Below are 27975 nucleotides of genomic sequence, written 5' to 3'. Positions count from 1 at the left end.
ACTGACCCTGTATATAGCTACTGACCCTGTATATAGCTACTGACCCTGTATATACCTACTGACCCTGTATTTACCTACTGACCCTGTATATAGCTACTGACCCTGGAACAGACCCTGTATATAGCTACTGTCCCTGTATATAGCTACTGACCCTGGAAAAGACCCTGTATATAGCTACTGTCCCTGTATATAGCTACTGACCCTGTAACAGACCCTGTATATAGCTACTGTCCCTGTATATAGCTACTGACCCTGGAACAGACCCTTTATATAGCTACTGTCCCTGTATATACCTACTGTCCCTGTAACTGGCCCTGTATATAGCTACTGACCCTGGAACTGACCCTGTATATAACTACTGACCCTGGAACTGACCCTGTATATAGCTACTGACCCTGGAACTGACCCTGTATATAGCTACTGACCCTGTATATAGCTACTGACCCTGTATATAGCTACTGACCCTGTATATAGCTACTGACCCTGTATATAGCTACTGTCCCTGTATATAGCTACTGACCCTGTATATAGCTACTGACCCTGTATATAGCTACTGACCCTGTATATAACTACTGACCCTGTATATAACTACTGACCCTGTATATAGCTACTGACCCTGTATATAGCTACTGACCCTGTATATAGCTACTGTCCCTGTAACTGGCCCTGTATATAGCTACTGACCCTGGAACTGACCCTGTATATAACTACTGACCCTGGAACTGACCCTGTATATAGCTACTGACCCTGGAACTGACCCTGTATATAGCTACTGACCCTATATATAGCTACTGACCCTGTATATAGCTACTGACCCTGTATATACCTACTGGCCCTGTAACTGGCCCTGTAACTGGCCCTGGAACTGGCCCTGTAACTGGCCCTGTAACTGGCCCTGTAACTGGCCCTTCTCGTGATCAATAAAAACAATAATTTTTAGATATATAAGGCTATACTTATTGAATAGAATTACATGTTGACTGGTTTTACAAGACATTGGATGACATTTTAATTTAACTTATACATTTTCATAACTTTAAATCTACTCATGTAATAAACAAAAACCGTAAAATCATCATCAGCGATAAACGCTTTTGTAAAGGTGCCACATTTACAGTTAGGTTATCTTTCCAAAAGTCGGAATGTTGTTTTTAATTTAATTACTAAAGAAAAAGAAGACAATTGTTTAAAATAGATTTTCCCCTGTATTTCCATTCATCTGACAACACTTCAACAGTCCTACAGGTGGCACAAGAGAGCTCCTCAATTCAGCCTCCAGTTTCCACTCCGCGCCTTTCATTTTACTAAAGATAAGACGGTGTATTTCTGTCAGGCGCAACCGCCCTCGTCCTGTCGGGGTCCATTGACAGGCAGTGGTTAAAAAGCGCATGAGTCGCTGTTATGTTGTGAGAGGGTTGCAGGACTGTCGCTGCTACGGATGGAAGGACGCAACTCCGTCCTTATTTCATTCTATGCGCTCTTCTGACAACTGGGACTGTTTGTGAGATCGGGAAGCAACTTGACGAAATCAGCAACAAGTTGTTATTTTTTTTAAACATTTGTTGAGTCTAGGGTTCATTGATTCAGTCAATTTCTGCATTATTTTGCTGTCTTGGAGTAGAGTAATTTATTTTTTTTAAAGAAAGGAATCAGTCCAGTAGACCTTTATTCTATTCAGACCGTTTCTTTCATAAGCAACACGGACAATATTAGTTTACAAGTCATTTCGGTAGATGGTCTATGTATCACAACTTTGGCTGTAATAACTCATTTAAACCACAGTAAAGCAAAAAACGGTGTGTGCTTTTCTATACAATATTATCTCCGTTCTCTCATTATCTTGCTCCGTTCTCTCATTATCTTGCTCATTGTCATCGCCTTCAACATGATGAACGCTATGGTCATTTTTGCGGAATTTTTCGTGGTCATCTTGAAAGTGCTGTGGGCTTTTGTTACCGCCGGGGCGAAATGGGTGGTGCGACCGAAGGAGAAGAGTGTAGCGGGACAGGTGTGTGTTATCACCGGGGCAGGGAGCGGTCTGGGCCGGCTGTTCGCCAAGGAGTTCGCCCGGAGACGGGCTGTACTGGTGCTGTGGGACATCAACAGCCAAAGCAACGAGGAGACGGCGGAGTTGGTGAGGGAAATTTACCGGGAGCTGGACAGTGAATCCCCGATGTCCAAAGAAGGTGAGTTGCCTGAAGGAAAAAAAAAAATCTGTCATCCGATTTTTTGTTGTTGTTGCTCATTATGCTTGATGAAATATTGTCTGGTCAGGCGGGTCACCCTAGGCGTTTAATCGTAATAACAAGAGAGTTGAAACATGAGCCAACTAGTCTATTTACTGTCGACTCCGTTTATTAACGTATAAGAGCACATCGCTGCAGCCTCGACGTACAGCTGGGCTACATCATTCAGTCGGTAAACTAGGCGGTGGTACGGTGCGCTCGGCACAGGACAGCTCCCTGTTAAAGTCCTCTCTGTCGGTCCCTTCACCGTGGGTCTGTGCTAGTAGTCTACCCAGTCATTGTCTATAGGTTCATGTTTTACCTACCGCCACACACAGAGAGTATAAAGGGCTGAAAATAATACGTTTCAGAACTGTTGCATGGCAGTTAAAGGGTCTGACTTGTCCATAAACTTGAAAAGAAACGTTATTTTTACATGGCTTGATTTTTAAATGTGTTATTACCTTTATTCTGATTTGGACTGTCTACTTATGATTGGACTGTCTTGCCTTCCAGCGATGTACTGTGGTCTATTCTCACTCCGTCTCTCTCTCTTCCTCACTCCGTCTCTCTCTCTTCCTCACTCCGTCTCTCTCTCTTCCTCACTCCGTCTCTCTCTCTTCCTCACTCCGTCTCTCTCTCTTCCTCACTCCGTCTCTCTCTCTTCCTCACTCCGTCTCTCTCTCTTCCTCACTCCGTCTCTCTCTCTTCCTCACTCCGTCTCTCTCTCTTCCTCACTCCGTCTCTCTCTCTTCCTCACTCCGTCTCTCTCTCTTCCTCACTCCGTCTCTCTCTCTTCCTCACTCCGTCTATCCAGGAGCAATAGGAGAGCTAGAGGAGGTGCTTCCGTTCAAGCCTCAGGTGTACACGTACGTGTGTGACGTGGGCAAGCGGGAGAGCGTGTACTCCACGGCGGAGAAGGTGCGTCGGGACGTGGGTAACGTGGACATGTTGATAAACAACGCCGGTGTGGTCTCTGGTCACCATCTCCTGGAGTGTCCTGACGAGCTGATCGAACGCACCATGCTGGTTAACTGCCACGCACACTTCTGGGTGAGTCCCCCCCATACCTACTGCACTGTCCCCCCTTACCTACTGCACTGTCCCCCCCATACCTACTGCACTGTCCCCCCCATACCTACTGCACTGTCCCCCCCATACCTACTGCACTGTCCCCCCCATACCTACTGCACTGTCCCCCCCATACCTACTGCACTGTCCCCCCATACCTACTGCACTGTCCCCCCCATACCTACTGCACTGTCCCCCCCATACCTACTGCACTGTCCCCCCCATACCTACTGCACTGTCCCCCCCATACCTACTGCACTGTCCCCCCCATACCTACTGCACTGTCCCCCCCCCATACCTACTGCACTGTCCCCCCATACCTACTGCACTGTCCCCCCATACCTACTGTACTGTCATCCCTGTCCCCCACGCCTACTGTACTGTCATCCCTGTCCCCCACACCTACTGTACTGTCATCCCTGTCCTCCACACCTACTGTATTGTCATCCCTGTCCTCCACACCTACTGTATTGTCATCCCTGTCCTCCACGCCTACTGTAGTGTCATCCCTGTCCTCCACGCCTACTGTACTGTTATCCCTGTCCCCCACGCCTACTGTACTGTCATCCCTGTCCCCTGTCCCCCACGCCTACTGCACTGTCATCCCTGTCCCCCACGCCTACTGTACTGTCATCCCTGTCCCCCACGCTTACTGTACTGTCATCCCTGTCCCCCACGCCTACTGTACTGTCATCCCTGTCCCCCACGCTTACTGTAGTGTCATCCCTGTCCCCCACGCCTACTGTAGTGTCATCCCTGTCCCCCACGCCTACTGTACTGTCATCCCTGTCCCCCACGCCTACTGTACTGTCATCCCTGTCCTCCACGCCTACTGTACTGTCATCCCTGTCCCCCACGCCTACTGTACTGTCATCCCTGTCCCCCACGCCTACTGTACTGTCATCCCTGTCCCCCACGCCTACTGTACTGTCATCCCTGTCCCCCACGCCTACTGTACTGTCATCCCTGTCCCCCACGCTTACTGTACTGTCATCCCTGTCCCCCACGCCTACTGTACTGTCATCCCTGTCCCCCACGCCTACTGTCATCCCTGTCCCCCACGCCTACTGTCATCCCTGTCCCCCACGCCTACTGCACTGTCATCCCTGTCCCCCACGCCTACTGCACTGTCATCCCTGTCCCCCACGCCTACTGTACTGTCATCCAATTCATCTTTATTCACCAAGTACGTTCACATGAACCAGGAATTTGAGCTGGTGAATTTGACCTGGTGAATTTGACCAGGTGATATAGTGCTGCCAACAATAAACACAATATACAGAGAGAATATGTAGACGTGGACTTTACACATAGTCCACATTCAGTGTGTACTGTCCCCTATCCCTGTAAACCTACTTCTCTCACAACCTTGACCTCAGGTTCACCCTTTAGGGCGCCAAAATAAGACTGGATCAACGATGTTGATATTTTATGGGGGTATTTAAAGCCCCCCTTGGCCAGTTTATTGGGTGGTTATTCCCGTGATTACTGTATGACGCATTCAAATGATTGCTAGCTTTTAAGATTAATTCATTCAGGGTTGGAAAGATCTCTCTGAGAACGGCCATGTTGTCGAGCATAAGGACCCATGTAGTCTCTCTGAGAACGGCCATGTTGTCGAGCATAAGGACCCATGTAGTCTCTCTGAGAACGGCCATGTGTTGTCGAGCGTAAGGACCCATGTAGTCTCTCTGAGAACGGCCATGTTGTCGAGCGTAAGGACCCATGTCGTCTCTCTGAGAACGGCCATGTTGTCGAGCGTAAGGACCCATGTAGTCTCTCTGAGAACGGCCATGTTGTCGAGCATAAGGACCCATGTAGTCTCTCTGAGAACGGCCATGTGTTGTCGAGCGTAAGGACCCATGTAGTCTCTCTGAGAACGGCCATGTTGTCGAGCGTAAGGACCCATGTCGTCTCTCTGAGAACGGCCATGTTGTCGAGCGTAAGGACCCATGTCGTCTCTCTGAGAACGGCCATGTTGTCGAGCGTAAGGACCCATGTAGTCTCTCTGAGAACGGCCATGTTGTCGAGCGTAAGGACCCATGTAGTCTCTCTGAGAACGGCCATGTTGTCGAGCATAAGGACCCATGTAGTCTCTCTGAGAACGGCCATGTTGTCGAGCATAAGGACCCATGTAGTCTCTCTGAGAACGGCCATGTGTTGTCGAGCGTAAGGACCCATGTAGTCTCTCTGAGAACGGCCACGTTGTCGAGCGTAAGGACCCATGTCGTCTCTCTGAGAACGGCCATGTTGTCGAGCGTAAGGACCCATGTCGTCTCTCTGAGAACGGCCATGTTGTCGAGCGTAAGGACCCATGTAGTCTCTCTGAGAACGGCCATGTTGTCGAGCGTAAGGACCCATGTAGTCTCTCTGAGAACGGCCATGTTGTCGAGCATAAGGACCCATGTAGTCTCTCTGAGAACGGCCATGTTGTCGAGCATAAGGACCCATATAGTCTCTCTGAGAACGGCCATGTTGTCGAGCGTAAGGACCCATGTAGTCTCTCTGAGAACGGCCATGTTGTCGAGCGTAAAGGGGCCACATAGTTTAAACATCCCTTAAAAGTATTTACTACTGAATCTAGTCCAATCTGTGTGGATTATATTGTCAAAAAAAAGTGACAGCATCCATTCTTTCGAACCTCTCACCTAAACTTGTCACCATCTCCGAGCTTCCATGATCAGTGATGATCATTTTTAATTTAATTTATTTCACCTTTATTTAACCAGGTAGGCCAGTTGAGAACAAGTTCTCATTTACAACTGCGATCTGGCCAATAATAAAGCAAAGCAGTTCGACACAAACAACAACACAGAGTTACACATGGAATAAACAAAACATACAGTCAATAATACAGTTAAAGAAAATCTATATACAGTGTATACAGCAAATGAGGTAAGATAAGGGAGGTAAGGCAATAAATAAATAGGCCATGGTGGCGAGGTAATTACAATATACCAATTAGACACTAGAGTGATTGATGTGCAGAAGATGAATGTGCAAGTAGAGATACTGGGGTGCAAAGGAGCAAGATAAATAAATGAATACAGTATGGGGATGAGGTAGTTGGATGGGCTAAATTACAGATGGGCTATCATCACCTCCTCCTTATACTGGTCTGGTGTTTACTGTTCTAGGAATGTATCCTACAGTATGTCTGACAGATCTGCTCTGTGTGCCAAACTATGGTTTATTTTGTATGTGTGTGTGTGTGTGTGTGTGTGTGCATGTCTGTATGTGTGTCTTTCTCTGTGTCTGGAAAGTAAACGCTGACCATAAATAGTTTCCCTGGCTGCATCTGCAGTCTGATCCAGTTAACATACGTTCCTTTCCTCTCCTCTCTCTTCTCTTCTCCTCCAGTCACCATACATTCCTCTCCTCTCCTCTACCAGCCTCAGAAAGAGAGAGTGGTGGGCTGGGTTGGATGTTGTAACAACTGAAGCCAGCTGTTTGGCAGACAGGCAGGCAGAGATAAGTTGCCTCCCAAATGGCACCCTATTCCCTGTGGGTCTTGGTCAAAAGTAGGTCACTGCATAGGGAATAGAGTGTCATTTAGGAGGCAGACATAGACTGATGATCCCACTGGTATGTCAATCCCCTCTGCACTGCCCTGAGCTCACTAACATATCCCCCACTTCCGCCATGACACACACAGAGAGAGAGGGATGGGGTCAAGCCAGGAGAGAGAGAGAGAGGGATGGGGGTCAAGCCAGGAGAGAGAGAGAGGGATGGGGTCAAGCCAGGAGAGAGAGAGAGGGATGGGGGAGAAGCCAGGAGAGAGAGGGAGAGGGATGGGGGAGAAGCCAGGAGAGAGAGGGAGAAGCCAGGAGAGAGAGGGAGAGGGATGGGGGAGAAGCCAGGAGACAGAGAGAGATGGGGGAGAAGCCAGGAGAGAGAGATGGATGGGGGAGAAGCCAGGAGAGAGAGAGAGAGAGAGAGAGAGAGAGAGAGAGATGGATGGGGGAGAAGCCAGGAGAGAGAGGGAGAGAAGCCAGGAGAGAGAGGGAGAGAGATGGTGGAGAAGCCAGGAGAGAGAGAGAGATGGATGGGGGAGAAGCCAGGAGAGAGAGAGATGGATGGAGGAGAAGCCAGGAGAGAGAGAGAGAGAGAGAGATGGATAGGGGAGAAGCGTGGGCTCCTACTGCACGGCATGTCTCTCTCCATCCGTTGTAGTGGTCTCAGACCTCTTTAGGGCATTGGATAGGATTGTCCTTCCTGGTGCCTCAGCCCCTCCCCCTGCCTGCCAGCTCCACACAGCCTGACTTGCTGCATCCCAAATGGCTCTCTATTCCCTACATTCTGCACTATGGGCTCTGGTCAACAGTAGTGCACTATATATAGGGAATAGGGTGCTATAGGGCCCTGGTCAACAGTAGTGCACTATATAGGATGCCATAGGGCCCTGGTCAACAGTAATGCACTATATATAGGGAATAGGGTGCCATAGGGCCCTGGTCAACAGTAATGCACTATATATAGGGAATAGGGTGCCATAGGGCCCTGGTCAACAGTAATGCACTATATATAGGGAATAGGGTGCCATAGGGCCCTGGTCAACAGTAATGCACTATATATAGGGAATAGGGTGCCATAGGGCCCTGGTCAACAGTAATGCACTATATATAGGGTGCCATAGGGCCCTGGTCAACAGTAATGCACTATATATAGGGAATAGGGTGCCATAGGGCCCTGGTCAACAGTAATGCACTATATATAGGGAATAGGGTGCCATAGGGCCCTGGTCAACAGTAATGCACTATATATAGGGAATAGGGTGCCATAGGGCCCTGGTCAACAGTAATGCACTATATATAGGGAATAGGGTGCCATAGGGCCCTGGTCAACAGTAATGCACTATATATAGGGAATAGGGTGCCATAGGGCCCTGGTCAACAGTAATGCACTATATATAGGGAATAGGGTGCCATAGGGCCCTGGTCAACAGTAATGCACTATATATAGGGAATAGGGTGCCATAGGGCCCTGGTCAACAGTAATGCACTATATATAGGGAATAGGGTGCCATAGGGCCCTGGTCAACAGTAATGCACTATATATAGGGAATAGGGTGCCATAGGGCCCTGGTCAACAGTAATGCACTATATATAGGGAATAGGGTGCCATAGGGCCCTGGTCAACAGTAATGCACTATATATAGGGAATAGGGTGCCATAGGGCCCTGGTCAACAGTAATGCACTATATATAGGGAATAGGGTGCCATAGGGCCCTGGTCAACAGTAATGCACTATATATAGGGAATAGGGTGCCATAGGGCCCTGGTCAAAAGTAATGCACTATATATAGGGAATAGGGTGCCATAGGGCCCTGGTCAACAGTAATGCACTATATATAGGGAATAGGGTGCCATAGGGCCCTGGTCAACAGTAATGCACTATATATAGGGAATAGGGTGCCATAGGGCCCTGGTCAACAGTAATGCACTATATATAGGGAATAGGGTGCCATAGGGCCCTGGTCAACAGTAATGCACTATATAGGGAATAGGGTGCCATAGGGCCCTGGTCAACAGTAATGCACTATATATAGGGAATAGGGTGCCATAGGGCCCTGGTCAACAGTAATGCACTATATAGGGAATAGGGTGCCATAGGGCCCTGGTCAACAGTAATGCACTATATATAGGGAATAGGGTGCCATAGGGCCCTGGTCAACAGTAATGCACTATATATAGGGAATAGGGTGCCATAGGGCCCTGGTCAACAGTAATGCACTATATATAGGGAATAGGGTGCCATAGGGCCCTGGTCAACAGTAATGCACTATATATAGGGAATAGGGTGCCATAGGGCCCTGGTCAACAGTAATGCACTATATATAGGGAATAGGGTGCCATAGGGCCCTGGTCAACAGTAATGCACTATATATAGGGAATAGGGTGCCATAGGGCCCTGGTCAACAGTAATGCACTATATATAGGGAATAGGGTGCCATAGGGCCCTGGTCAACAGTAATGCACTATATATAGGGAATAGGGTGCCATAGGGCCCTGGTCAACAGTAATGCACTATATATAGGGAATAGGGTGCCATAGGGCCCTGGTCAACAGTAATGCACTATATATAGGGAATAGGGTGCCATAGGGCCCTGGTCAACAGTAATGCACTATATATAGGGAATAGGGTGCCATAGGGCCCTGGTCAACAGTAATGCACTATATATAGGGAATAGGGTGCCATAGGGCCCTGGTCAACAGTAATGCACTATATATAGGGAATAGGGTGCCATAGGGCCCTGGTCAACAGTAATGCACTATATAGGGAATAGGGTGCCATAGGGCCCTGGTCAACAGTAATGCACTATATATAGGGATAGGGTGCCATAGGGCCCTGGTCAACAGTAATGCACTATATATAGGGAATAGGGTGCCATAGGGCCCTGGTCAACAGTAATGCACTATATATAGGGAATAGGGTGCCATAGGGCCCTGGTCAACAGTAATGCACTATATATAGGGAATAGGGTGCCATAGGGCCCTGGTCAACAGTAATGCACTATATATAGGGAATAGCATATAATTTGGGACAGGTTTGTGTTCTCCATTTGTTTTCCCTCTTTCTTGCTTGCAGACAGACAGACAGACAGACAGACAGACAGACAGACAGACTCAAATCTGCTTGGCCAGAGTAGTTAATTAAAAGCCCATTGAAAGTGCACATCCTGTCTGCGGGGGAGGAGGGGTGTGTGTGTGTTAGTAAACGAGTCCATTCTGAGGGCTGTTTAGAGCATTGTTCAGGAGATTACCCCCCCCTGTGGTGAGGCAGTTGTGATGGGGGGGGGGGGGGGATTTGTTTAGAAACCTGCAGTGAGAGCTGACTAGCTCTGAAGAACCAGGAGGATTTTTATAGCACAGGTTGCTTTACAATCGGACATATTTCTTAGTGTTTGTTTACGTGTGGTGGTGATGAATGATGCATTGAGTGGAGAAGCTGTCTGTTTCAGTCTCAGGGATTTGAGTGGAGAAGCTGTCTGTTTCAGTCTCAGGGATTTGAGTGGAGAAGCTGTCTGTTTCAGTCTCAGGGATTTGAGTGGAGAAGCTGTCTGTTTCAGTCTCAGGGATTTGAGTGGAGAAGCTGTCTGTTTCCGTCTCAGGGATTTGAGTGGAGAAGCTGTCTGTTTCAGTCTCAGGGATTTGAGTGGAGAAGCTGTCTGTTTAAGTCTCGGGGATTTGAGTGGAGAATCTGTCTGTTTCATTCTCAATGACACCATGTGAATTGATTCTAGAAAATGAGCATGCGCAATCTCTTGCCAGTTCAATGGGCCGTGTAGGAGATAGGTTATATATGACTGATCTATTAACTTAGTGACGATTCCCTCGACCATGTAGGATTTATTAATTGCACCCTATTCCCTATTTGTGATTTTAACTGTACCCTAGTTCCCTTAGGAGTAGTTTAAAATAGTGCCCTATATTTTGTAATAGGGAGCCATTTGGAACGCTGCCTTAGTCAGTGATACAGCAGTAGTCTGGATTCTCATTAGGGCTGCTCCTGATTTTTTTTTTTTTTGTCTTGTTCTTTGCAAAGGGACGGCCGGAGGGAGGCAGGGAGGGACGGAGAGAGGGAGGGCAGTGTGGGTAGATGAAAGCAGGTTCTAATGAATGGGGACAGACCAGCATGTCAGAATGGAGGATTGTGGTCCATTAAAGACACCAGAGTCTGCTGCGGTTTTTGGATTTTCTGGAACCCGATTTTGTTTTGCCTTAGCTATTAATATGGAGATTTATGCGCCCCGTAGGGCTCTGGTCAAAAGTAGTGCGCTATGTAGGGAATAGTGTGCCACTTGGGACTTAGTCGTCCTCTTTGCTCTTACACAAACGCATGCAAGCCGGTGTCGTAGCTCACTACATGCAGATGGTCCTATCACACAGAGCTTTGATATGTGTTGTGTCTGTAGGCTATAGCAGGTCGTACACAACTATTGTACTGTTCCATATTATTACTCAACATCTAATCACAAATGGGATTTAATGCTAGTCATATATATATATATAGTTGAGTAGGACGTTAAAACCAGTTTAAGGGGATATGGTGCTTTCTAAAGCTTTAAACTGCTTTGTGGATATTGCTAAACAGGACATTTTATTTCCTCCACACAGCGTTTGCCAGAAGAAGGGATTAAAATCAGGGGGAGAGAGTGGTTCGGTTCCTCTGTTTCAGTTTTAGTTTACAAAGGATTCCTTCCCAGCTCTGCTGCTTTCTCAAGCCTGCCATCTCTCTGTTTGGATATAAACAGCCTAAAGCACATTTCTCCTCCATGTTATGTTCGAGGTTCATTTTTTTTATGAGGAAAAAGTAAGAATATATATATATTTTTTAAATCCTCCAGAAGCCTTAATTCTGTTTTCTTTCTATGTCTAAAGTTTACAGATTATTATTCCAACGACTGCCCCGTAACCAACGACTGCCCCGTAACCAACAACTATCCCATAACCAACGACAATCCCGTAACCAACGACAATCCCGTAACCAACGACTATCCCGTAACCAACGACTATCCCATATCCCGTAACCAACGACTATCCCGAAACCAACGACTATCCCGTAACCAACGACTATCCCATAACCCGTAACCAATGACTATCCCGTAACCAACGACTATCCCGTAACCAACGACTATCCCATAACCCATAACCAACGACTATCCCGTAACCAGCAACTATCCCGTAACCAATGACTATCCCATAACCAACGACTATCCCGTAACCAACGACTATCCCATAACCCGTAACCAACGACTATCCCATAACCCGTAACCAACGACTATCCCATAACCCATAACCAACGACTATCCCATAACCCATAACCAACGACTATCCCGTAACCAACGACTATCCCATATCCCGTACCCAACGACAATCCCGTACCCAACGACTATCCCGTAACCAACGACTATCCCGTAACCAACGACAATCCCGTAACCAACGACAATCCCGTAACCAACGACAATCCCGTAACCAACGACTATCCCGTAACCAACGACTATCCCGTAACCAACGACTATCCCGTATCCCATAACCAACGACTATCCCATAACCCATAACCAACGACTATCCCGTAACCAACGACTATACTATCCCGTAACCAACGACTATACTATCCCGTAACCAACGACTATACTATCCCGTAACCAACGACTATCCCGTAACCAACGACTATCCCGTAACCAACGACTATCCCGTAACCAACGACTATCCCGTAACCAACGACTATCCCATATCCAACGACTATCCCGTAACCAACGACTATCCCATATCCAACGACTATCCCGTAACCAACGACTATCCCATAACCCATAACCAACGACTATCCCGTAACCAATGACTATCCCATATCCCGTAACCAACGACTATCCCGTATCCCATAACCAACGACTATCCCGTATCCCATAACCAACGACTATCCCATAACCCATAACCAACGACTATACTATCCCGTAACCAACGACTATACTATCCCGTAACCAACGACTATCCCGTAACCAACGACTATCCCGTAACCAACGACTATCCCATAACCAACGACTATCCCGTAACCAACGACTATCCCGTAACCAACGACTATCCCATAACCCATAACCAACGACTATCCCGTAACCAACGACTATCCCATAACCCGTAACCAACGACTATCCCATAACCCATAACCAACGACTATCCCGTAACCAACGGCTATCCCGTAACCAACGGCTATCCCGTAACCAACGACTACACCGTAACCAACGACTACCCCGCAGTCTGGCAGCAGCTCGGCTGTTACCCAGGGTAACAGTTACAGACGATTATCAGAAACCCCCTCCATCCTTTCCTCCTCTAAAATGTCTTATCAGAGTCTACAACGTGTAGGTGTACGTACAGCAAGGTTGTAGAGTCTTGGGACCGTTGACTTTCATACTTTTGTAATTGTCAGCACGGCTCAACTAATTTTCTCCAACTGTCAACACATTCAAATGAGTAGAGGATGTGTACGCAGGGCAGGGGGGTGGTTGGGAATTTTGTAGAGGTGCACGCTCAGGCCACGCCCCCCCCCCCCCCCCCCCCCACGGACGGTGGTCTGAGAGCCGCATACCTATGTCACAATGGGAGGCCAGACTATCGCGTCTATGAGTCTGGCCCTTTTACAGTGAAGTTTGAAGTGTTCCCCTTCCCTCTCTGGCCTCTCCAGCAACACCAGCCGTTTCCTCCCCTCCCTTCTCTTCCTCTCCTCCTCTCCGCTCCAACGTGACCTGGCAGTGGGTTCACTGCACTGACTCCATCTGAAATGGTCCAACGAGTGTGGAAACAAGACGAAAGGGAGAGACTGAGCTTGGGAAGGGCAGAGTCCAGATGGGAGAAGGAGAGAGGGGGGGCTGAGAGAGATGGAGAGTGTGTGTGTGTGTGTGTGTGTGTGCACGTGTTTTTGGATAGCGCCGTTTGAATGGAGCCCCGATGGAGACGTGAGCAGGAAGTGGGTGGTTATCTAAGCATGATTCTGCCAGGCTGCACACATACATACATACATACATACATACATACATACATACATACATACATACATACATACATACATACATACATACATACATACATACATACACACCCATGCATACAGTGCCCTCCCCCGTCTCCACCATGGGTCCCTGATGGGTCCCAAGGCCTGATTCAGAGGACCCATCCCGGCCCAACTCTGACCAGTCGGTCCCCCGTCCCGGATCAGACGTCACTTCCCTTTTTATTCTTGTGTTTTGAGGAAGAGGAGGGGCTATATATACGGACACGCCTGGTGCTCAAATGGATGACGTGTGTCCCACAGCTGAGAGTCGAGTGTGGAAACAAATGGATTTGGTTCAGTCAGCTGTCCTGATGAGCCCGGTATTGACCTGGTAGTGTCCAGAGAATCAGGTTAATGGATATGAAAAGTTCTGGCTGGAGTGCAGAGAGGAGTTACAAAAGGTTTCAGGCGTGACTCATTCACAGTTTACAATTTTAGTCATTTAGCAGATGCTCTTATCCAGAGCCATTTACAGAGTCCTTCTTCTGAATTGTGGTTTTAATAAGTCGTGGAAATAACCATGGATAAGTCGTAATATATTGATCAGGGTATTCAACAGGAGAGAGATGCAGTGTCCCTCGATCTCACAGTGCTCATGTAGTGGAAGTTCATCTGGAGGGTGGCGTGGATCTCTGAAGAGTGGCGTGGCGGGAATGAAAAGAAAGAGAGAGAGAGGAAAAGAAGAAAGGCCGTCACTTCCTGTCCCATCACTTCCTGTCCCGTCACTCCCTACAGGCTAGATTAGACGAAAGGGTAATGGTGAGTTGCTGTCTGACCCACTTATGTGACAATTGGTTTCTTGTCTGCGGATCATGGGCTTGACGTGATGCCAAGCGACAGGAGATAAGTTCCCCTCCCTGCATTCCTGCCCGGACCGGAGAAAGGAGGCAGCCAGGCAGAAGGGTCGTACTTGACTGGCTTTATATGAGCCCTCCCTGGGCTCAGTGCACCTGTAGGCTAGGCTAGCTGGGCTAGGCTGGGCTAGGCTGGGCTGGGCTAGGCTGGCTAGGCTGGGCTAGGCTGGGCTGGGCTAGGCTGGGCTGGGCTGGGCTAGGCTGGGCTGGGCTGGGCTAGGCTGGGCTGGGCTGGGCTAGGCTGGCTAGGCTGGGCTGGGCTAGGCTGGGCTGGGCTAGGCTAGCTGGGCTAGGCTGGGCTGGGCTAGGCTGGCTAGGCTGGGCTGGGCTAGGCTGGGCTGGGCTAGGCTGGCTAGGCTGGGCTGGGCTAGGCTGGGCTAGGCTGGGCTAGGCTGGGCTGGCTGGGCTGGCTGGGCTGGGCTAGGCTGGGCTAGGCTGGGCTGGGCTAGGCTGGGCTAGGCTGGGCTGGCTGGGCTGGCTGGGCTAGGCTGGGCTGGGCTAGGCTGGGCTGGATGTGGATGGAGGGAGTTAGCGATTAGGGTATTGCGTGCGTCTGTGTGTGACAGAGTAGAGCTAGAGAAGAGGGTGTCTGAGTAGAGCTAGAGTAGAGGGTGTCTGAGTAGAGCTAGAGTAGAGGGTGTCTGAGTAGAGCTAGAGTAGAGGGTGTCTGAGTAGAGCTAGAGTAGAGGGTGACAGAGTAGAGCTAGAGTAGAGGGTGACAGAGTAGAGCTAGAGTAGAGGGTGTCAGAGTAGAGCTAGAGTAGAGGGTGTCAGAGTAGAGCTAGAGTAGAGGGTGACAGAGTAGAGCTAGAGTAGATGGTGTCAGAGTAGAGCTAGAGTAGAGGGTGTCAGAGTAGAGCTAGAGTAGAGGGTGACAGAGTAGAGCTAGAGTAGAGGGTGTCTGAGTAGAGCTAGAGTAGAGGGTGTCTGAGTAGAGCTAGAGTAGAGGGTGTCTGAGTAGAGCTAGAGTAGAGGGTGACAGAGTAGAGCTAGAGTAGAGGGTGTCAGAGTAGAGCTAGAGTAGAGGTTGTCAGAGTAGAGCTAGAGTAGAGGGTGACAGAGTAGAGCTAGAGTAGAGGGTGACAGAGTAGAGCTAGAGTAGAGGGTGACTGAGTAGAGCTAGAGTAGAGGGTGTCTGAGTAGAGCTAGAGTAGATGGTGACAGAGTAGAGCTAGAGTAGAGGGTGTCTGAGTAGAGCTAGAGTAGATGGTGACTATGTTAGCACTGCTGCTACTCACAACCAAGACTTTCTGTTTAATGAGTCTGGGAAAAGTCTGACCACTGTTGCCCTCGTTGGCCTTTTCAGGGGGTTGTGTGGTGTGTGTGTGTGTGTGTGTGTGTGTGTGTGTGTAAACCAGAAGGAAAGTTGTCTTGAGGTTTCGGGGGAAAGAGAATAGTATGAATGTTTGTGTTCAGTACTAGAATGTTTTCTATGCATCAAGTGTTTTTGCTTTGTTGCAAATGAAAGCTGATTCCCTTTGGATTAACCTTTCAATCATTTACGTCTTATGACCCCACATTATATACACACACACACACACACACACACACACACACACCTGACTGAGTCCCTCTCCACCACAACAATTCACTTCTGTCGCTATGACTACACAAACCCTCCACTTTCTCTAGCCTCAATCAATACAGCAATGTTCTTGTGGGTGTTTTGACCAAGGACCCCTCTCTCTCTCTCGTTCTCTCTCTCTCGTTCTCTCTCTCTCGTTCTCTCTCTCTCGTTCTCTCTCTCTCTCGTTCTCTCTCTCTCTCGTTCTCTCTCTCTCTCGTTCTCTCTCTCTCTCGTTCTCTCGTTCTCTCTCTCTCTCGTTCTCTCTCTCTCGTTCTCTCTCTCGTTCTCTCTCTCTCTCTCTCGTTCTCTCTCTCTCTCGTTCTCTCTCTCTCGTGTTCTCTCTCTCTCGTGTTCTCTCTCTCTCGTTCTCTCTCTCTCTCGTTCTCTCTCTCTCGTTCTCTCTCTCTCTCGTTCTCTCTCTCTCTCTCTCGTTCTCTCTCTCTCTCGTTCTCTCTCTCTCTCTCTAGTGTTGAGGTCGTTCTAATTAAATGACCATCTGGCCCTTCTGTAACTCCAATATTTGTTCATATTCCTGTTGGTCAGACACAGGCAGTAATATGCTCTGACACCCCAGCTGTGAGCAGCTTTGTGTGGGCCATATTCTCTTGGGGGTACGCAGCAATTAGAGGCATGCAGCGGGTAGGACATCCCGGCGGGGGCCCGGGGGGCAGGGCGGTGGGGGGGGGGGGGGGGGGGGGTGTAATTCAGCGGAACTGGGATCCTTGAGGCCCAATTACGGACCGTTCTGATGTAAGACATGAGCCCCCCTGGTCGATTTTTCACAGGTTTCGTGTCTGAGAGGTCGCCAGAGGTTGCGGCTGACACGCCAGAGTTGCCATGAGAAGCAGGGAATCATGGGAGGGCTGGGGGGGGGGGTGGTTTGGGCAGAGAGCGGAGTGGTCCCTGTGTGCTTGCTATATGTAGGCCCAGGAGGTTACCTAACTAGAGACAGTCCTGCACGTGTAACTCTGTCTTCCTTCAATCTCTGACCTCAATAGTTCTGCCCTGAAAAGCCAAAGCTTTTCAATCGCAGTTTACCAGAAATGTCTCATTTTTTCCTGCCCTGATGGCAGGCAGACCCAGTCGTTGTGCTGCTGGATCAAATCAAAACCAAGCCTCCCTCCTTCCTTTCCCCCTGTACGTAATGATGCAGTGTGGGAGTGGGTTCTGGGTTGGAGTGAGTTGGCTGGACCAGGTACGGGGGTATAGCTCTGCTAATGCTCCGTTTGCACGCATAGCCCCCACCCACCTCCATCTTGGCACGCAGGAAGCCTGTCTCTGTTCTTTACCCAGTCCTGATATTCCTTCTGGCTAGTCCTCCCCTTCCCCTCCTCTCACCCAACGCCCCATCCCTCAATAAATTGAATATTGCAGCAATTTCAGATTTTAATGTCCTGGAAAAGTGCAGATGTTTGGTTCTGCCTGCATCAGATCTTATTCCAGTAATCTACCTAGCTTACTGTAGCAGAACAGAGTACACCACCTTACATTACCATGATCTGCCTGCCAGTTCTTTAAATCCCTCTATTCCTCCCCTCTGTAGACCATAAAGGAAGATTGGCTGGAAGTGATTAATGCTCCTTCTAGCTTCATACATAACAGACACAGAGAGAGAAGAGATATCTACACCAGTCTGGTTATCACACAGACAGACAGACACAGACAGACACAGACAGACACAGACAGACACAGACAGACACAGACAGACAGACACAGACAGACACAGACACAGACACAGACAGACAGACAGACAGACAGACAGACAGACAGACAGACAGACAGACAGACAGACAGACAGACAGACAGACAGACAGACAGACAGACAGACACAGACACAGACAGACAGACACAGACACAGACAGACAGACGAGATATCTACACCAGTCTGGTTATCAGACAGACAGACAGAAAGACAGACAGACAGACAGACAGACAGACAGACAGACAGACAGACAGACAGACAGACAGACAGACAGACAGACAGACAGACAGACAGACAGACAGACATCTACACCAGTCTGGTTATCAGACAGATACAGAGTCTGGTACCATAAAAGTGTGTGTCTGTGTCCCAAATGGCACCCTATTCCCTATATAGTGCACTACTTTAGACCAGAGCCCTATGGCACCCTATTCCCTATATAGTGCACTACTTTAGACCAGAGCCCTATGGCACCCTATTCCCTATATAGTGCACTACTTTAGACCAAAGCCCTATGGCACCCTATTCCCTATATAGTGCACTACGTTTGTCCAGAGGGCAGTGCTCTATTTAGGCCAGAGGGTAGTGCGCTGCTTTTGTCCAGAGGGTAGTGCTCCATATAGGCCATAGCTCTCTGGCGCTCTCTCTCTGGCGCTCTCTCTCTGGCTCTCTGGCGCTCTCTCTCTGGCTCTCTGGCGCTCTCTCTCTGGCTCTCTGGCGCTCTCTCTCTGGCTCTCTGGCACTCTCTCTCTGGCTCTCTGGCGCTGGCTCTCTGGCGCTGGCTCTCTGGCGCTGGCTCTCTGGCGCTGGCTCTCTGGCGCTGGCTCTCTGGCGCTGGCTCTCTGGCTCTCTGGCGCTGGCTCTCTGGCGCTGGCTCTCTGGCGCTCCCTCTCTGGCGCTCCCTCTCTGGCGCTCCCTCTCTGGCGCTCCCTCTCTGGCGCGTTCCCTCTCTGGCGCGTTTTCTCTCTGGCTCTCTCTCTGGCTCTGTGAACTGAACTCCTTCAGGGCATGTTTAGAACTCAGTGATATAATCTAGAACTCTGTCTGTGTGTTTCTCCTGGCTCTTTCCAAGGCCGTGTTCATCAGGTTCTACAGCACAGGACAATCCTCAACCAACAAAGTACTACTATGGAATACAACACCTATGTGACAATAAAACACAGGTGCAATCAAACATGATGCAGTAACACCATGACACATTCTTTTAAAAATGTATTTACATGTATTTATTTCACCTTTATTTAACCAGGTAGGCCAGTTGAGAACAAGTTCTCAATTACAACTGCGACCTGGTCAAGAATAAAGCAAAGCAGTGCGACACAAACAACAACACAGAGTTACACATGGAATAAACAAATGTACAGTCAATAACACAATAGGGGGGAAAAAATCTATATACAGTGTGAGCAAATGTAGTAAAATAAGGGAGGTAAGGCAATAAATAAATAGGCCGTAGTGGCGAAGTAATTACAATTTAGCAATTAAACACTGGAGTGATAGATGTGCAGAAGATGAATGTGCAAGTAGAGATACTGGGGTGCAAAGGAGCAAGATCAATAAATAACAATATGGGGATGAGGTAGTTGGATGGGCTATTTACAGATGGGTTCTAGTATATTATCTATTCAGTGATTTGAGTTCTATGTCCATTTTCTAGCACCAGTACTCCCAGAGATGGTAATGAGGGGGGGGGGGGGAGTCAGAAAGCTGTTCTGTTGTTGTTATTCCACCTCGACACCGACACCTCAGATCTAAGTGAAGTTAGCGCTGTTAGGCCCTCCCTAGTCTTCACTCTCCCCCAGTGTTAAGGCTTCACTCTCCCCCAGTGTTAAGGCTTCACTCTCCCCCAGTGTTAAGGCTTCACTCTCCCCCAGTGTTAAGGCTTCACTCTCCCCCAGTGTTAAGGCTTCACTCTCCCCCAGTGTTAAGGCTTCACTCTCCCCCAGTGCTAAGTCTTCACTCTCCCCCAGTGCTAAGTCTTCACTCTCCCCCAGTGCTAAGTCTTCACTCTCCCCCAGTGCTAAGGCTTCACTCTCCCCCAGTGCTAAGGCTTCACTCTCCCCCAGTGTTAAGGCTTCACTCTCCCCCAGTGTTAAGTCTTCTCAATGTGCATCCCAAATGGCACCCTACCCCCTACACAGTGCACTGCTTTTGACCAGGACCTATTGGGCTATGTAGTGAATAGGTTGCCGTTTGGGACTCGGTGTCTGTCTCCTCCAGTGTTTTGTTTCTCACCGCTCCAGGTAGATAGAAGTTACACTAAGGCACAGGATCAGCTCAATCCTTAAATCTTAATGTTAGCCATTAGAGGGAAGGCCAAAGGGCTCTTGTCAAAAGTAGCGCACTATGTAGGAAATAATGTGCAATTTGGGATACACAACTTCTATCCTATCACTCTCTCACATTTTTACATTTTAGTAGACCTCTTATCCAGAGCGACTTACAGTAGTGAATGCATACATTGCATGCTTTTTGGTACTGGCCCCCCGTGGGAATCGAACCCACAACCCTGGCATTGCACACACCATGCTCTACCAACTGAGCCACAGGGAATACCAGGAAAGCCTACACTCTCTCTCTCCTATCTCTCTCTCTCTACCCCTATCTCTCTCTCTCTCTCCCCTATCTCTCTCTCTCTCTCCCCCTATCTCTCTCTCTCTCCCCCTATCTCTCTCTCTCTCTCTCTCCCCCCTATCTCTCTCTCTCTCCCCCCTATCTCTCTCTCTCCCCTATCTCTCTCTCTCCCCCTATCTCTCTCTCTCTCCCCTATCGCTCTCTCTCCCCCCTATCGCTCTCTCTCCCCCCTATCGCTCTCCCCCCCTATCTCTCTCTCTCTCCCCCCTATCGCTCTCTCTCTCCCCCCTATCGCTCTCTCTCTTCCCCCTATCTCTCTCTCCCCTATCTCTCTCTCATCTCCCTCTCCCCTATCACTCTCTCTCTTATATCTCTCTCTCTCCTATCACTCTGAGTATTGTTCCGCTTAGGCAGCGCAGAGGGGAGTGGGTGGACAGCGGTTGAATTGCATTATGGTCCATGGTGAGTGAACGGGGACCTGTGATTGGTTCTGTCAGCGGGTCTTTAGAGCTGGGCACAGCGCTGGGTACTGGATCTGTGTGGGAAAGAACAGACGCATACAGTAAACCATCTCTCTTCTCTGTGGTGTGCTCCCTCTCCCTCGTTCTCTCCTGTTTTTTCCCTCTGTTTGTCTGTCAAAAAGTCTCCCTCTCTTTCTCTGCATCACCATGGAGAAGAGAGGGAGAGAGAGAGAGAGGGAGGAAGAGGATCAAAGGGTTTTGGCAGAGACAAACTGCACTAGTAAACTAACCTTCCTCTCTTTTTTTTTCTCCCCCTCCTTCCCCCTCTTCTCTCTTTCTATAGACCACCAAGGCATTCCTTCCCAAGATGTTGGAGCTGAACCACGGCCACATTGTGACGGTTGCCAGCTCTCTGGGGCTGTTCAGCACAGCTGGTGTGGAGGTGAGTTACCACACATGAATGAGACACTCTCTCTGCGGTCAGTTAGTTAGTAGTACTATGTAGTACACACAGAGACAGATATTCGCCTTTCTCGTATTATTCCCCCCCCCCCCCCCAACGCTGGAAATTTTAAAGAACAGAGATGAGCTTTGGGGGCCCTCTGTCTATAGTAGAGAGGGGGGTCTGGGGGCCTGTTACGGGACCCTCTTACAGGTTACGGGTCCCTCTGTCTGTAGTTCGGGGGGTCTAGGGGGCCTGTTACAAGGCCCTCTGTCTGTAGCTGGAGGGGGGGGGGGGGGGTCTGGGTGTGGGGGCCTGTTATGGGGCCCTCTGTCTGTCGCTGGGGGGGTCTGGGGCTGGGCCCATAGGGCCCTTGGCTCTGGGGGAAGAACAGGCTGACAGGTCTCTGTGGGAGAGAGACATCTTCATCAGGTTCTTTGTGAAACCATCGCAGCTCTCTCAGTATTCACATCACAGCCAATTCACTCTAAATGGAGGGGACTTTGTTTTCACTTTTTTTTTGTGTGTGTGTGTGTGTGTGGGGGGGTTGTCTTTCGTCCAGGCCCCTCACTGTTTCTTTTTGTGTGTTATCTGAGTCAGTGTTAAAAGGATTTGATGTGGTCATTTTGTCCTGGGGACAATAAGGAGAGGGGCTGTATCTGTCACTCTCTGTTGTGTGTTCCAGAGAAACCTTCTAGAATGCTTCTTTAATATTCTAGAACACATGGACTCCCTTTCACTCCCTCTCTCCATTCCGGAGTGGTGTCATTTTCATTCTGTCTTTAGGCACCGCTACCCCATTGGCTTTTTGTTTTTCTAGCTGTTGTTGCACGGGCGAGAACTCATCCATAACCATTAAGTCTCTCTTCAAAGGAACTGGAACACAGTCAAGGTTTTAACCTATAATACTTCATAGAAATTGAATGTGATTTTAAGGCAGGAGGGACTATTCATTTAGGAACCATAGTCTGGCAGGCTTGTCACGTGGACACAGTCACATCTCCTTTATCTTCTCTGAGTTTGCCCAAGCTGCTTTTTGAAGATTAGTCCCCCGGGTAACCATCAAACCCTCCTCGCCCCATAACTCAACCCAACCCATCCCATCCCCAGTCCATAACCCAACTCCAGTCCATAACCCAACTCCAGTCCATAACCCAACTCCAGTCCATAACAGTCCATAACCCAGTCCATAACCCAACCCATAACCCAACCCAGTCCATAACCCAACCCATAACCCAACCCAGTCCATAACCCAACCCATAACCCAACCCAGCCCATAACCCAACCCAGCCCTAGTCCATAACCCAACCCATAACCCAACCCAGTCCATAACCCAACCCATAACCCAACCCAGCCCATAACCCAACCCAGCCCTAGTCCATAACCCAACCCCAGCCCATAACCCAACCCAGCCCATAACCCAACCCAACCCTAGTCCATAACCCAACCCCAGCCCATAACCCAGCCCTGTGCCCACCAGGCCCATAACCCAACGACAGCCCATAACCCAACCCAACCCATAATCCAGCCCGTAACCCAACCCCAGCCCATAACCCAACCCAGCCCATAACCCAGCCCATAACAGCCCATAACCCAACCCCAGCCCATAACCCAGCCCATAACCCAGCCCATAACCCAGCCCATAACCCAACCCAGCCCATAACCCAACCCATAACCCAGCCCATAACCCAACCCAGCCCATAACCCAACCCATAACCCAACCCCAGCCCATAACCCAGCCCATAACCCAACCCAGCCCATAACCCAACCCAGCCCATAACCCAGCCCATAACCAACCCCAGCCCATAACCCAACCCCAGCCCATAACCCAACCCAGCCCATAACCCAGCCCATATCCCAACCCAGCCCATAACCCAGCCCTGTGCCCACCAGCCCCATAACCCAACCCATAACCCAACCCATAACCCAACCCATAATCTAACCCTAGTCCATAACAGTCCATAACCCAGCCCTGTGCCCACCAGGCCCATAACCTAACACATAACCCAACCCATAACCCAACCCATAACCCAACCCATAATCTAACCCTAGTCCATAACAGTCCATAACCCAGCCCTGTGCCCACCAGGCCCATAACCTAACACATAACCCGTAATCCATCACTCATCTGTCTGATGAAGGGCAAAATAATGCTAATGAAACTGTAGAATAGAGGACAGGAGAAATGGAGGGATGTAGGGAAAGTGGATACTTAGTCAGTTGTACAACTGAATGCATGGAGGGTTGGAGGGTTGGGAGTGGTTTTGGGATCTTTGTCCCAAATGGCATCCTATTGTTTTTTGACCAGGGTCCACAGGACCCATAGTGCTCTGTTTAAAAGTAGTGCACTATATAGGGAATAGGGTTCCATTTGGGACATTTTCCCCGTGGTCGTGAAGCTACTAAGAAGCAGAAAGCAGCCTGTCTGGGGTGAGAAAGTGATAATGTCCAGCTTTTTACAGGGATACCTGTTCTGTCAGTACTGCAGTCTGGTCCGGTGTACAAACACGGATACAAGCTGAGTCACCGGTGAAACTATTAAGAACCTAGCCAGACAGTCACTCACATCACCATCCCATAATGCAGGGTTTTTAAAGTGGGTACCTGTTGTCCATAGAGAGAGAATGGGCTTGGAACCTCTGACCTTGGCAAATTTAACTAGTTAATCCTGTAGGTCCACCCATTATGGCGTCATTGACCTAAATGGTGACGCCCGTTCTATTCGGTTGTAATTCTACGACTGTGTCCTTACTCCAGTAATGATAACTACACAGGATTTAACAGTGACACCTTTTTTTCTCTTCTCTCCTCTCATAACCCCCTATAGGACTACTGCGCCAGTAAGTTTGGGGCCATCGGCTTCCACGAGTCGCTGAGCCACGAGATCAAGGCTTCGGATAAGGACGGCATTAAGATGACGCTGGTGTGTCCGTACCTGGTGGACACGGGCATGTTCAAAGGCTGCAGGATAAGGTGAGACATCGTCAATCGATCATTCACTCAATCAATAAATCAAAACGTGATTCATAACGTTTTCATAGTGCTTTAAATCACCTTAGGATTAAATTTCTATTTAAAATATACGTTGAGGTTAATAATTAAATTTTAAAAAATGCACCAGGGAATCTACTGCTAACAGCAATGTTCCGTTAAAAACAAATTCCGGGCGCAGAGCAAATTTCAGGTCTACTGAACGCAAACTTCAATGTTGTGAAAAATTCTACTTTTGACGCTCGTTTATTGTGAACACTGAGGCTGTACCCACTTTGAGTTCCAGTTTAACATTGGCCAAGTACGTCACTTTGGCTATTTCATCATAACGTAGGGCCTACCAAAGTGGACTACCATCAAAAACAAATGGGAGGAAATGCATCCCATAATATTTTATCATGGAAATAGCTGTTCTATCATACAGCCTACAGTAGCAGCCAATTTTGTGGTGTTCAGTGTAGGACCTACATTCCATGAGACCTTTGAAGAAAGAAACATGCAGGGCTTGACATTAACCTGTTAATCCACTTACCCTCCAGACAATGAGGTGACTGAAAATGCTGTGTTTGATGCAGGAAGCTACTTTACAAAATAAAATGCATATTTATTTATTTATTTATTTATTTATTTACATACCATTATTACAGGAGAAAGAATGAGACAAATTATACTACCCTCTGCCTTATTGGCTACTTAGTTTATTCAAGCCTGTCTTAAAATACAACACTGCCCCTTTAAAGACAGAACAAACGCTCTCTACCTGGCTGGCTTTTCAGAGATGTCTAGAAATATACACGTCTTTGTGCTCTTGTCCCTTCCCCCATTGCTGACTATAAATTAGCTATAACTTGGCTAATAATTCACTAACTAGAAAGAATATGTACAAATATACACACGCAGCTACATGCAATGGGCTAATGATGTACTGCAATGCACTGTACTCTATTGTACTATACACTGAGTGTACAAAACATTATGAACACCTGTTCTTTCCATGACATAGACTGACCAGGTGAAAGCTATGATCCCTTATTGATGTCACTTGTTAAATCCACTTCAAAATCAGTGGAGATGAAGGGGAGGAGACAGGTTAAAGAAGGATTTGTAAGCCTTAAGACAATTGAGACATGGAATGTGTAAGTGTGCCATTCAGAGGGTGAATGGGCAAGACAAAATATTTAAATGCCTTTGAACGGGGGTATGGTAGTAGGTGCCAGGTGCATCGGTTTGTGTCAAGAACTGCAACGCTGCTGGGTTTTTCAAGCTCAACAGTTTCCCTGTGTCTATCAAGAATGGTCCACCCACCCAAAGGACATCCAGTCAAGTTGACACAACTGTGGGAAGCATTGGAGTCAACATGGGCCAGCATCCTTTCGACACCTTGTAGAGTCCATGCACCCAACAAATTGAGGCTGTTGTGAGGACAAAAAGGGGGTGCAACTCAATAGTAGGACGGTGTTCTTAATGTTTTGTACACTCAGTGTACTGCACTGTTCTACTGAGTTCACTTGTGCCTTAACCTGTACGTCAATGTCAGTGTTTCACCTAGAGCTCTACTTCACCAAGGGACACCCTCTCTACCTCCCTTAACAGGTGCACCCTGGATACGGTTCCCCTCTTTAGTTACAATGCCCCCCCCCCCCCCCCCCCCCCCCCCGCTGTGTAAATGGAAGAGTTTCTGTATCTGAACTGGCCTATTCGAAGGGTTTTAGATCGATGTGGTTTAGATAAGATCAGACTTGGTTGTCTGTTGTGTACAAACTCTGCACTACATTGCTGAATAGCACCCTGGGCACTTTCCCCCTTGTGTTTATGTGTGTGTGTGTTCTGCCCTCGTTCTGGCTGTCTCTTTTAACTGTTATGCCACTTCCTGTCTGTACAGGAAGGAAATCGAGCCATTCCTGCCTCCCCTGAAGCCAGAGTTCTGTGTAACGCAGTCTATGAGGGCCATTCTCACCGATCAGGCTATGATCTGCACACCACGTATAGTTTACATGGTCAACTTCATGAAAAGGTCAGTCCAGTCTTTCTCCCTCTGTCTTTCTCTCTCTCAATTCAATTAATAAATACATGCTTTATTGGCATGAATGGGTGGTTGCCATCTCTACTCTCTTTCCACATCCCTCTCCTCTCCTCTCTACAGTGTGTGAATGAACTCAGTCCTTCTCCTCTCTACAGTGTGTTGTGAATGAATTCATGTCTCCTAAATGAAGAGCTTTGTGTATCTGACCTCTGACCCCTCTCCTCTCTACAGCTTCCTGCCCTTTGAGGCCATCGTGTGCATGTACAGGTTCCTGGGTGCTGATAAGTGTATGTATCCCTTCCTTGCCCAGAGGAAGGAGCTGATGAACAACAACGAGGCTAAAGGGGACATCTAGGGGGGGGGGGGGGGCGCTGTTGCCGCGGGGCCCATAACCCTAGAGGCACAAGGATAAGACCACTGAGGGTGCGAGGAGGAGGAGGAGGAGGAGGAGGAAGAAGAGGATTTAAAAAGACTGAATCTAGACTGGTGAACTTGCATTGAGCAGATACAAAAGGTCCTCTGAAACGATGCCAGCTGTGTACTACACAAAGGATTTTATTCCTCTTAGTTCATTTTTTTTTCCATAGTCTTTTTTCATTTTTTTTTTCTTCTAAGGTTTGTTTAAAGAAACCGACCATCTATATACTGTGTCAATAGTTTTTTTTGAAATCATATGAAACAAAGGTATTAACTATTTACGTAATGTAGTCACCAACTTTTTATTTTATTTAGTATCTTTGTGGAAATATACAGTATGTTACTGTACAGTAAAATCTTGTCACTTTTTTTTTAGTTTCTCTTTTATTTGTAGACATGCACTGTAATACTGCCTTTCTCTACACGGCCAAGTCTCTGTAGAAACGGTTCACAATGGCATTTCATCACCCAGACCAACATGCAAAATAAATGTACACGTACATGTTATTCATTCGTTGCACCAACACTGATCACGTTTCTCAGTGAGCGTCTGGGTAGCCAGGCGCTAAAATTAGAACTGCAAGTCCCGCCTCTCCCATCTCCTCATTGGTTTATTTTAGGAGTATATACCCACGTGGGTGATTGAAAGATGAACTGAGGTCTACACTCCAGTCCAGTTGGTGGTGGTAACTCACCTTAAAGTTGGTTGCCAACCACCATATAAAGTCCATAGAAGAAGAAGACTGAAGGAGGAGAGATTACTAGAAACAAACTCAGTTTACTGTTTTTTTTATCTGTGGATTAATTGTAGGAGTAGAGAACCTTGTTGCATTTCAGGTAAAATAACAACCCAATGTTTATATCCCAGGATAAATTAGCTAGCAACAGCAAGCTAGCTAGCTAAATTGACATAAATGTATGCTTTTTGACCTGTCCACAAATTAATATAGTTGGTTCAGAGTTTGTTTTGATATTTCCACTGGTCAGGTGTGGGTGGACAAAATCAGCATGCGCGCAAGCAGTCTAGTCAGCATGTTAGGGTTGCATATTTCTGTTAATTTCCAGAAAATTCTGGTTAAAAGATTCCCAGAATCAAGATG

The 27975-nt window shown here is 48.1% G+C and overlaps 1 protein-coding gene across 1 annotated transcript; it reads left to right on the top strand.

Moving 5' to 3' along the window:
* Nucleotides 1-1364: 1364 nt before the first annotated feature.
* LOC115195326 (retinol dehydrogenase 10-A) lies at nt 1365-27382 on the top strand. Its single transcript, XM_029755104.1, has 6 exons — nt 1365-2186; nt 3043-3278; nt 21346-21444; nt 24272-24417; nt 26318-26449; nt 26690-27382. The coding sequence occupies exons 1-6, from the start codon at nt 1886-1888 to the stop codon at nt 26811-26813; spliced, it is 1038 nt and encodes a 345-aa protein (XP_029610964.1). The 5' UTR covers nt 1365-1885; the 3' UTR covers nt 26814-27382.
* Nucleotides 27383-27975: the final 593 nt, after the last annotated feature.

Source organism: Salmo trutta, chromosome 6 (genome assembly GCF_901001165.1).
Source record: "Salmo trutta chromosome 6, fSalTru1.1, whole genome shotgun sequence".
NCBI classification, from domain to species: Eukaryota; Metazoa; Chordata; class Actinopteri; order Salmoniformes; family Salmonidae; genus Salmo; species Salmo trutta.
The sequence above is the reverse complement of the archived record's forward strand: the minus strand, read 5'-3'. Positions and strand labels throughout refer to the sequence as shown.